The sequence below is a fragment of the Aristolochia californica genome, unplaced genomic scaffold (assembly GCF_029961685.1).
Source record: "Aristolochia californica isolate CCGP_79_NKW_82.1479 unplaced genomic scaffold, dmAriCali1.0.hap1 SCAF_15, whole genome shotgun sequence".
NCBI lineage: Eukaryota > Viridiplantae > Streptophyta > Magnoliopsida > Piperales > Aristolochiaceae > Aristolochia > Aristolochia californica.
The window spans coordinates 2,560,545-2,573,010 of NW_027181826.1; the positions used below are offsets into that span (position 1 = coordinate 2,560,545).

General features: G+C 33.2%; 1 protein-coding gene across 1 annotated transcript; it reads right to left on the reverse strand.

Annotated features, from left to right (window-relative positions):
* Positions 1 to 4,894: 4,894 nt before the first annotated feature.
* Positions 4,895 to 6,471, reverse strand: LOC137952338 (UDP-glycosyltransferase 83A1-like). Its single transcript, XM_068799478.1, has 2 exons — positions 5,978 to 6,471; positions 4,895 to 5,892 (listed from the first exon to the last, which is right to left on the reverse strand). Exons 1-2 carry the CDS (start codon positions 6,459 to 6,461, stop codon positions 5,000 to 5,002), a joined length of 1,377 nt encoding a protein of 458 aa, XP_068655579.1. The 5' UTR covers positions 6,462 to 6,471; the 3' UTR covers positions 4,895 to 4,999.
* Between the last annotated feature and the right edge of the window lie 5,995 nt (positions 6,472 to 12,466).

The following is a 12,466-nucleotide window of genomic DNA, read 5'->3' on the forward strand; positions in this document are numbered from 1 at the left end:
TGGCGGGATGGCCGAAAGAACGAAACTGTTTTTTTAAGGGTTAATAGTCGTCACTACCTAAATATTATAGAAATTTCTCTCGCCTCCCTCGGATATTATAAATTTCTCTTACCTCCCTCGGATTAGGAAAACACAATTGATTTCCTCTCTCGATTGAAACTCTCTTGATTTTCTCTCTCATTTTGAACTTTCCTAATTACCACTCTCAATTTGAAACTAGTTTTTCACTGAATTTTTTCTCATTTTTCTATCTCTCCTTTCCTATCAACTTATGACCCCCTTGTTCCCTTAGTATGTAGATAGGTTCTATGTTTCTAAATAAGAGTAAGTGTAGTCTAAAAGCCTAGTATTCAGGTTGAGTGTCAAATATATTGAATGAGATTTAAGACAACAATAGCATAAGCAGCATCCCCTCGACCTTTGGCCAATTAGGAGATTACGACCATTGCGGAAATTAGCATCCCACCTTACTTTTGTTGGTCGAAGTATGTCTCGAAATCCTCATCCACCTTGTTTTGATGATAACAAACAAGCATAACTAACTTTATGAATTGACTGAAAGTATGTTAGATTTTTCAAGTCAATTCACTTATCCAAGATACATGGGAATTCAAATGGTGAAGGCTTATAGAAAGAAATAGAATGAAGCAATAGTATAGGGAAAATATGAACTAGGAAACTATTTGAGAATGCATAAGAATTGACAATCAAAAGTAGCCAAAGGCAAAGTTAAGTCTCAAGTACAAAGACAATTCAAAGCATTGATAATCGTATCTTATGGCTCAAAATAGCATGCACTTGACTTTGAAATGGTTAATGAATCACTTGGATGCATAGAGTTAACTTAGTTTTCAAACTTAGAATAATAATTGAAAAGAGTTATTTCCTTGGGGCTTCACAAGAAAGGAAGCTTTATGATGCCCTCCCCTCTATGGAAATGAAAGTAGCCTAACTTCACTATGAAGTCTCACTTTTTGAGTTATTCATATAAACTCCTTATTCTCATAAGAATCTTTGTTGTTGTTTGAATAACTACTCCATTCAAACAAAGTATTTTGCTAGACGAACAAAAGATCTCACCTAGGACCAAAATACATCAACATTTGGCAAAAGATTGTCTGGTCAAATGAAGGAAAGACTTTCAAATGGAAGTTACTCTGCCCTATTTGGACAATCTCCAGGCTCTAAACAGAACTATTCAAAATTTGCAAGTTGTCTAGAAAGTCACACCACACATTGCTAAAAAAAATGATGTTAATGACAATGAAAATCTATTAGCCATGAAGTGTTCAAAGAATGATTCTCATAATTTCTAGTTAATCAAAACCCATGAAATCAAGGGTCTAAAAAGTTAAAAAAAATGTTTCTTGGGAGAATTCAAATCAGGGCAATTAACAGTCTCGCAACCACTCACTACTAGTATAATCAAACATTGGTTTTTCTTTTTGAATTGTGAAAATATACCATGTATGGTCTCAAGTTCCATTCAGGACATGTATGTCTTTTTGTGTGCCTATGATGATAAAATCCTTTTTTAATCATATGAATCGTTGAATTTGATATATAGTATATGTGTCTAAAATCCTACGGCTTCATCTCTAGAATGGTTTATTTTATTCTCCTTACAGAAATGGATAAAACAAATATCTATCATTAGATGCAGGTTATTTTTAATCTTTGACATGTTGTGTTTATCATAAATGTGTGCATTGCATGCCTTGTTTGCTGATGACAAAAGGGGGAGAGAATTATTCAAGCTAATAAAAATTCTATGAAGTATCAAAGTTAAGGGGAGAAAATTAAACAAGTAAACAAAAATATATAAAAATCATATGAAGTATGAATATTAAGGGGAGAAAATTAAATAAGTAAACAAAAAATGTGTGGAACTTGATAGAACAAGGAATTATGATGAGAAATGTAAGAGGATTCGAAGAGATTTAGTGGAAATGAGGTTTTTCTCTTGCAAAGGGATAAACTAGAAAATTTTCTCTTCAAATATTTCTTCAAAGGTTAGATATGCCAATGAAATCTCAATCAATGCTCCTCTATGAGTTTGGGAGCTTACATATATATGATTCCAGCAAAAATACTTGTTATTTGACTGTTTTAAAAAACTTCACAAAGGGTTGATCGTCCAATGAAAATGTATAATCAATCAATGAAACCCCCATGACTATATTCTTAGCCTTATGATTGATCATGCTAATAGGGTTGATCTATCAAGGTCATAGGTTGATCGAACATGTTGCTATGGTTGATTAATCATGTTTTATACACCGGTCTCACAAGATTCTGGTTGATCCACCAACCTCTATAGGTTGATCCATCAACCACTGTAGGTTGATCCATCATGTTTTACATGAGTTGATTAATCAAGTTGTTTTCAAGTGTATTTTATTAAGTTGTGAGCATGATTAAGGTAAAAACTAAGTGAATAAAAAGTTCTAAAACATTAGTATAAACTTGGAAAACATGGTTTTAGAAATAATTTATTGTGTAATGCTCCAATGAATACTTGTGTTTGAGAATTGGAATTTGACTGGCTATCCACTTATATAGCTAAAATTCTTGAGATTGTATATTTGACATTCACTCTTAAGTCTTCCAATAATTCAATCTTGACTTTATGTAAGTTCTTCTTTAGAATAACAATATTTAATGAGTTTTTTTCTTTGGGTCTTGACTTAGCAACTTGATTAATCATTTTTTTGTCTTGAACTTTTATCGTAGATCATATAATATTTGTGTTGAAAGGCATATGTCTAACATACATTGATAATATCATTAGTAGCATAATTTTAAACTAACCATTTGGTTATCATAAAAATAGTTGAGACCAACATGATTTTACCATTGGTCTAATGGTTGGTACTCTCGTGGATGAGTGGCAATAGTACAATCAATACTTGGTTAAAAATTTGGCTATATGAAGGGATTGGGTCAAGGTTAGTCGACTCTTCCTAGGACACCTCAAAGATCTTCTTCTCACACATCACTAATCATGGATGAGTTGTGCAAAACTTGAGAGGAGATGTAGTTTCTACAATATGAGTAAGATTAGCATCTTCATTAGTTACAAACTCTACAGTTTGAGCATAATAAGATGTGTCAATTCTATCTACTAAGGCATTCAAAGTATGAGAGGCATCCGTTCTATCCCCTTAATGATGCAACAATAGATTTCTTATTTTGATTAGACATATATTGTTGTCTTTTTTACATGTACATTTTGTATATATTTGTATATGTACATTGAGTATTTGTAATTTAATTAATTGTTAATATATATTTCAATTATAAATTTATTGTTATATATTATTGTATAAGTTTTATAGAAACACAAACATATAATAAGAATATTAAAAGTTTATTAACCTTATGCCAAAGAACTAAAAATTACATCGGTAGAAGGTTATTTATTTTTTACAATAATTACACCTTTCTCCATGAATTACTCGTCTCATAGGCAGAAAATTAAATAGATTTTTAAGTTAAAATTAGACTTGAAATTTTTTTATATTGGCAAGCAAAATAATATTTTTTCCAACGAAATAACATTTCACAAGCACAATTTTGAAACCTATGTCGTAAAAAGCAAAATTAATGTTGGTGCAATTTTTGAATGTTTACTAGTGAAATCTTTTCACCAACAAAATATTACTTTCGTGGTAAAACTCATAACTTTGAAAATTCCAATGAACACTTGTCAAAAATCTGCAAGAAGAGTTTTTGCCCATGAAATTAACATTTGTAGTATATATCAGTATAACATGAGGGGTGAAGAGAGATCCTACTAAAATTTTAGCAACAACCTTGAATTTTAACTATGCAATAAATAATTTAGAATAGTAAATGGGTGATAGTGGAGTGACAAATTCAAGTGAAAAGGAAGTCAGAATGTGATATGGGAGTTATAGCTTGGGTGCTCGATTGTATGAAACTCGTGTTTTGTATGCTATCAATTTTTCTGATGATACTGCCACAATCTCTTAGTCATGTTGGCCCCTGAATATTTGAGTCATTTTGCTATAAATCATACAAGAAAGTAACGAGATCAAATAGAGGAACCATCTGGTGAGGCAACATATATCACAACTTCATCTATAGTTAGTAATAATATTATACCTTCCAATTTTACAAAATTTTATTTCACCAACTTATGTTAAATATAGGTGGTACTTCTTCTAACCCTATGAGTAAGAGAGGGTGTGACCCTTCTTGAGGCCTTGCCCTTAGATGGCGGTTTAGAGGAATGGAGGACAAAAGTTACCTGTACATATTGGAAAGGGGAAGAAGAAAGTTTTTGGCCATAACAATGTTATTTTCTACTTATCTAGGCCAGCGTTTTAAGAACTTATGCACCTAAATGAGTGAATAGGTAATCAAATATGAGGTCAAAGATTTTAGACACATATATGACCACATCAAGATAACAGTTTTTTTACTTAGTTATTGAGTATGTTCTTGATGTTCCATATATTACAATTAATACTTGTGCTATATATTTCTTTTAAGGGTAAACTTTGAACTAGTATAGTTGTAGACAAAAACACTGACATTGTGTTCATTCAATATGAGGTGATACACAACATGTACACTTTTGAGTTTCAATGATGAACCTCGTCAAGAAAGGAGAAATTTCTCTAGAAGATTTCCATGGATGATTGGGGTGGTTGTGTGAGAACTTGTTTAAAAAACCTGATTTTGAAGGTAACATTTGAACCATCAAATGTTGAAGCTGAGTATCATGCACAAACTGATGTCTCTACTAAGTTGGTTTGGTGTTTTGTTTCCCTTATTCAAATCACTATCTCTTGTGACAACAAAAGTCTAATTCAATTAGATTGAACTTTCGATTGATGGTTGAAGTTAGATTAAATTTCTACTGTAACTCTGGATTTATTTAATCCTCCATAGTGAACAGATCAATCCTATTTGACTCCGAATTAACAATTTTCAAAGCAAGAAGAACAAATGGGACCACCCCAAAAAGGAATCATATGCGTTTCATACGTTCGACAAAATCATCAAAGTTTTGCTTCGAAATTCTGCCATTACCGACTGTGTCTTCAACCATTTGTTTCATCTTCAGTGATCTTGTTTTTATTCCTTCATCGCAAAGCAGATCTTCCACCTTTTGCTGAACCTCCTCCCGCGTAATAATCCCTTTTTCGTCTGCTTGTAACTCCATCCCAATCTTCCACACATCGCATATGTACTTTCGATTAAGGAGTTGATCTGCAAAGTAAGGCCAACACAGTATGGGAATTCCATTGCTCAAAACTTCCGTGGTTGAGTTCCAACCACAGTGAGATAAGAAGCAAGCGACCGCAGGGTGGGAGAGCACCTTTTGTTGCGGAGCCCAGCTTATAATCTTTCCCCTGTTAGCCAATCTGGCAAGAAAATCTTCTGGGTACACAACAGGAGATCCACTCATCAGATTTGGCCGAACAACCCACAAGAATGGTCGGCCAGTTCGTTCGAGGCCAGCAGCTAGTTCTTGAAACTGTGTTTGATTGAGAATGGTGAAACTTCCAAAAGCAATATAGATAACAGATCTGTCCTGCTGTTGGTCGAGCCAGCTTAGGCAAGAGGTGTCCTCTGGCCAGAAGTGACCAACGGGCTTCGTCCCATCGCGGTTGGTAGACAGCAAGGGGCCAATAGGTATGGCTTGAGGGATTAAATCCAAAGCAGCTGCTTCAATTCCCGCGAAAGAGTTGCAGAGAATTTCGTCGACAAGGGTCACAGTTTGGCTAGTCTCTGACATCAACTGAAACACGACCATCTTCGTTCTTGGGTCACCAAAGCAATTCCAAGAAAAGTAGCTTGTACTCATTTCTGGCATGGTCGGAGATAGTTGGATTATTTGGTTTGGGGGGCTGGTCTCTCCTGTGAAGAAAAAAAATACTCGTCCATATTCTAACTAAATTAGCAAATGATATTGAAAATCTAGAAGAAATATTATGATCTTTACCATTGCAGTCCAGGATTCCAGACTCGAGCAGCTTGGGAATGTGGAGGCATTGAACTAAAATTCCGACGGATGCAGGCCAAAATCCAATTCTAGGAACTCCAATCTTCTTTGCGACAAGCAATGCCGCACCCACGCAGAGATCAGCAATGACGCATGAAATCTTATCTTCTTCACGCTCGTTGATTTTTCTCAAGAGATCTTCCAATAACTGTTCGTAGTCGTCAAGGATGAACTTGCACAATCTCCCCGCATCACCTCGATCATCGTCAGGCTCCAATCCATCTGGAACCGTTGCCAAGCAGATTCCATCAATACTGTGATACGTTTCTTTACGCAAAGCTGCCACCATCCGCGCTTGATCAAACTCTGTGCACACTAATGTTACTCTGAAACCCCGGTCAACGAGCCGATGGGATAACTCCATTAACGGCAGTACATGACCTTGAGCTGGGAAGGGAACAACGACTGCATGAAGCTTCCCCATCCTCCTTTTGGAAATGTTTCCAGAGCGTGCTCCTCCTCCTCAGCTTCTCAATTTATGGAAGGGATTTGGAATGAGTGGCCGAGGTAACAACAAAGCTGGCGATTCTGGCTAAGAGATCCTGTGGTTGTCGTTGTTGTTCTAGAAACGTAACTTATGATTCTTTCCATTTATATCGATTGTCTCTACTGATTGGAATATCTCGCCTCGTTGTTTACGTTCTTGGTTTGTCTGGTTTTGATAGTTTTATTTGTGATATCTCTTTCATGCTAAACCTAGATTGAGACATGGTATTAAAGTCCTTTGCATGAGAGGTTTACGTAGCTGAGTTTGTAGTTTATAGTCGACCATGGGGAAGAGAGAAGGAAAAAGCTTTCTATAAGATATAGAACATTAGACGAATTTTCTTGAAAGAACAATACTAGTTTCAAGAAACCCCCAATCCACTCATCTTAATGGGAAAAATATGAATTATAAATATGAGAATAAAATAATCTTGATAAGTTTTCTTTTCTGTTGTTTTATATCTTGTTTCCTAGTTGCTTATGATTAAGTTAAGTTAATTAAGAAAAAAAGATAGTATTTTAAAAATTTTATGCTATTTATCATGATTTTATGGATGATTTGGATTTTTCTTGTATGATTTGTTTCTTATTATTGAGGTGATTGTGTTATTAATCATAGTTTTATGGTTGAGACGGAGCACAGTACAATTGAAAGTCAGCCATTTATAAGTGAAGGAAATACTAGTACATAAAGAGAAGGTAATCAGGCTATTGATAATGCTATTGAAGCCACTGTAATTCTTGTCAAGCCATTAATAGTACTAATCAAACTCCACAACCTTCTCAAACACAACGGAGACAGAAAAAAGGACTGCAATTTCAGTAGTGTGGAACAATTTTCATAAATTTAAAAAAGATAGTATAGACATGGCTAGATGTAATTATTGAAAGTTGAACTAAAAAAACCTAACAAAAATGGAACATCTAGTTGCTTTCAGCATTTGAAGAGGTGCCTAAAAAGAAAAAATCTTGATATTAGACAAATTATTTTCCTCTACACAACAAACTAGTGGAACTACAAGTTGTTAGGAATGAAACACCCTAATTCATAACTAACGAGAGCAATAATAATAATCGTGGAAGAAAAGAAACACAAACACGAAAATAAACAATAAGATTTATACAGGTTTGCCTCAAGGTGATACTACATCCTGTCCCCCGCCACTGCAACAATCCACTATAAAGATGAAATAGTTTACAAGAGAAATCGCACACTCTTACAAGTGTTTTCTCTAACCTCTCTCGAGCTGCAACTCCAACTCCTTCTCAGTGAAGATAAAACCCTAATAGCATACCTATCGTGATACAAGAGTAAAATTCCCAAACTGCCGTTAATGAAACAGTAGTTAATATATCGTGGACTGGGTAGGGGCTTCCCGCCCCCTTCCAACCCCCACGGTGACCTTACCACGAAGGTCGATCCGCGTACCGACTCAGCGTAGGGCATTGATTAGGCTCCACAACTTAACACGAGTCTCACAAATCATGTGTTTACTCAAGAAACACTGAAACTTTGTATCAATAAATAGGTTATATTAAAGGAACAACCATTGTCTATAGTTGAGAGTCCACACTTTAGGAATATGATAAAGGAGGTGAAGACTTTGTATCAGTCAATTTCTCATACCACTTTGAAAAGAGACCTCTTGAAAATATATAATCGTGAAAAGACAGCTTCTAAATGAGTTGGATAAGCTTTCTAGTAGAGTGACCATCATAATTGACAAGTGGACTTCAATATAAAAGAAAGGGTACTTGCCCATTACAACTCACTATATTGATGACTCTTGAAAGTAATAAAAGTGCATCTTGAGGTAGATTTGGATAAGCTTTCTAGTAGAGTGACCATCATAATTGACATGTGGACTTCAATATAAAAGAAAGGGTACTTGCCTATTACAGCTCACTATATTGATGACTCTTGAAAGTACTAAAAGTGCATCTTGAGGTAGATCTTATACCTATATTTATATCTTTTACTTGGGTTATTTTCAAAGTCCATATCTTATACTATGTTTACACTAGCATTAGTAAAAAAATTATAATTTTTTATTAGGTTTGCTTATGTTCCTTCTCTTCATATAAAAGATGTGTTGTGCAAAATTTAATTAGATTGTTTTTTAGATTGGAATATAAAAATAAAGTAATCTTTCATTACTATAGACAAATTGCTCTACTAATGATGCTTGTATAACATTACTTAGGGAACAAATTTTTCGTCATCTTTTGCTTGATTGAGAGTTTTTACATGTTCGATGTGTTGCCCATATTTTACACATAGTTCTTCAAGAAGGCCTTGGATAGATAATAAAAGCAATAGAGGTTTTAAGAGATTGAATTGTGTATTGGATTGCAAGCCCTGAAAGAGTTGAGAAAATTTGAAGAAATGATTTATCAATTAAGGGTTTCTTGTAACAAGAAGTTGATTTTAGATTGTAAAATCTGATGGAACTCCGCCTATAATATGCAATATAAAGATGTATATGTACATTTGAAATAATGTGAAAAATCAAAGATGAAATTGCCAACTGAAAATGAATGGAGAATGATAAATAAAATATGTTCTTGATTGGAGGTGTTTAGTGAGGTCATTGAGTTATTCTCAGGTACTAAATACCCCAAATTGAATATTTTCTTTGCAAAAATGTGCATCATTAAATTAGCATTAACTGGTGGTGTGAATATTTCATTGTTGGTACAAACAATGCTTAAGCAAATTTGACAAGTATTGGAAAAATTGTTCTTTAATTTTGGCTAGTGGAATTGTGTTGGACTCAAGGTATAAATTGGACATAATTGGGTTTTATTATCATAAGTTGTAAATGGATGAGGGAAAAAGTTTATAAAGTCTGTGAGTGTTTGTACATGCTTTTGAGAGAAATTAGAAGAAAATGGAAAATGTCTAATGTAGAGATAATTGCATCTTCCACAAACATGGATCCTATTAAAGAGAGTAATCAATCAGAATTTGAGTTATATATTAAGGAGAACAGGAGTGAACAAATACCAAAGATTTCTACTTGGATGAATCATTAAACCATAGGGATATAGATTTTGATATTTTGATGTTGTGGAAGACTAATGGTTAGAAATTTCCAACATTGTCATTGATCATGAGAGATATATTGGTTGTTCCTATTTTTACAGTCTCATTTGAGACAGTTTTTAGCACAAGTGGGTCAATGATTAATGCTTATCATAGTACTCTACATCCAGTTACTATAGAGGTGTTCAAGTGTGTACATGATTGCGTTGGAGCTGAATTCAATGGTAAGATTAATCTTATGTTTATAATTTTTAATTAATAGTTTTTTTAAATAATAATTTAATTTATTATTTATTTCTTTTCTTGCAGATGCTTGTGTCCCAACATTTGTCTTGGTTGAGCTACTTGGTTATGTTGATAAATATTGATTTGATTTTTTTGGTAAGTTTATACTTATATTTTTAATTTTAATTATTATTTTTTAAATGTTGGTTAATTTTTATTACTATTTATTTTATTTTTTGAAGAAATTTGAGTTTCTTATCTTGGTGGAGCTATTTGGAGATTGATCATGAGTCATGATATTTTATTATAAATTTCACTATTATTATGAGTTGTGAGGATATGACTATTGAGATATTATCATGTTTAATTTGTAAACAGTTTGATGTTGTAGGATTTCTATGGTGCATTGAGACTTTAATTTGATGTTATAAGATGTTTATGTTATACCTAATATTCCAATCTAGGTAAGATGCTACAATGTGATGGAATTTTAATTATTTCAATTGGTTACTTATATTTTTTGCATATAAGTTCTATTTGGACATGCTAGTTGTAATTCAATCTAGGTATATGGTGTATATTAAGATTAGTTAATTTTAATTTTTGCATGGTAATTGATAGTTTTTATTTGTTTTATTTAGATTTTTCTATAATTTTTAATTTTTTATAGATTTTTTAATGGATCACGAAATGCAATTATCTGAACAATTTATTTGTATTTCTATACATATAAATTTAATTTGAACAAGTTATTTATTATTCTATCCAGGAATGTATGGTGTATCAATAGTTGTAAATGAAGAATATTTTAATTTTTATTTTGTTATTTTTTGTATTTTTAAATAATTTTTTTAATTTTGACAGGTTTATAGATTTTCATGGATCATGAAATGCAATTATTTTGAACAAGTAATTTTAATTTTTATGCATATAAATTATTTTTTATTCTAGGTATATATGGTGTATGATGCATAGGTTGTTTTAATTTTTAACTCCACCACGGTAATGTATATTTTTGGAATTTTTTTTATAGGTTAATATTTTTAAAGGATATATATATGCAATCATCTAGGGTTGTAGCATATCTTTCTCTCTGTTGTTGTCACTTTTTTTGAAAGCCAACTCGTCCATCCTCGACAAACCTCAACTCTTCGAAGTCTTAACCCATCTAAGTTACCTAGACCTCTTGTACCATTGGGTCACCAATTGCGCCATCTAGATGAAGCTGACACATTTCCTCCTTCTCCACTATGTCATTGGTCACCTGGACAGTCCGTTGATTCTGATGTAAGTCCTTCTCCTAGTTCTCCCATTCCTTTTGACCCACAAAATGACACTCGTCTCGTTGCCCTCCGCAAATAACCTTAGTCATGTGTTGAATCTAGACATTCCACTTCTCATCCCATCGAATTCTCTCTACTTATCCTTTATGTCTCCAAGTTGTTATTCTTTTTTTAGCAACCATCTCTTGCATTTATCTTCCAAAAGATTATCAATCAGCTCTACAACATCCGGTATGGAAAGCAAACATGGAAGATGAGATGTCTACCATTTAAGCCAACCACACTTGGGATCTCACTCACATACCTATTGGGAAATTTTTTTGGTTTTTTTAGTGAAACATAATGTCATTGATAGTATTGCATGTCTAAAGACCATATTAGTAGCCAAAGTATATACACAATCATATGACATTGATTATGAAGAAATCTTTTCTATCGTGGCTAAACTTAACTCAGTGGGTGTTGTCATCTCCCTTGTTGCCAATTTTTATTGAGATCTTTATCAATTAGACATTAAAAATTCTTTTCTCAATGGGGACCTCCATGAAGAAGTTTAAATGTCACAACCACCAGGTTTCGTGGTTGAAGGGGAGAAAGTATGCAAACTTTGATAGTTTATCGAAGGCTTTAAACAATCCCCTATAGTATGGTTTGAGAAACTTAGTAGACTTAGCCTTGGTTTCAAATTCAAAATATGTGAAACTGATCATTCAGTATTTGTCAAAATCACTAGTTCTGGTGTAGTTCTTACAATCATTTCTTTGGACAGTATTATTCTAATCGCTAGTGATAAAGTTGAAAGTTAGAACACCAAAAATGAACCAACCAAACTATTACAAGCTAAGGAATTAGGTTTGCTAAAAATAATTTATTGGCAATGAAGTTTTACAATCAAAATATGACATCATCTTATCACAAAGGAAATATGTATTAGATTTATTGAAAGAGACAAAATTGTTGGGTTGCAAACATTTTGATTCTCCAATGGACCCATATGTTAAAATACATACTGAGGAACAACAGGAGAAATGTTAGAACTTTACCATAACTCAGTTGGGTATTTTCCTTTGCCATAAGTATTGTCAGTTAATTTATGAACCTTTAGAAAAATAATTGAGATATCTCAAAAAAAAACTAGGACAAGGGTTATAATACAAAAATAGTGGACATGCAAATAAAGAAGGGTTTGCAAATGTAGACTGGGTTAGTTCTCTAATCGAAAATTCACTTCTAGTTATTGCACCATAACTGGTGGCAACTTAGTCACCTGGCGTAGTAAAAAATAAAGTGTGGTGGCACGCTCTAGTGCAGAAACAGAGTATCAAGTTATGAATCATGTTGTAAGCAAATTGGTATGGTTAAAATCTTTATTATAAGAATTAGGTTTTT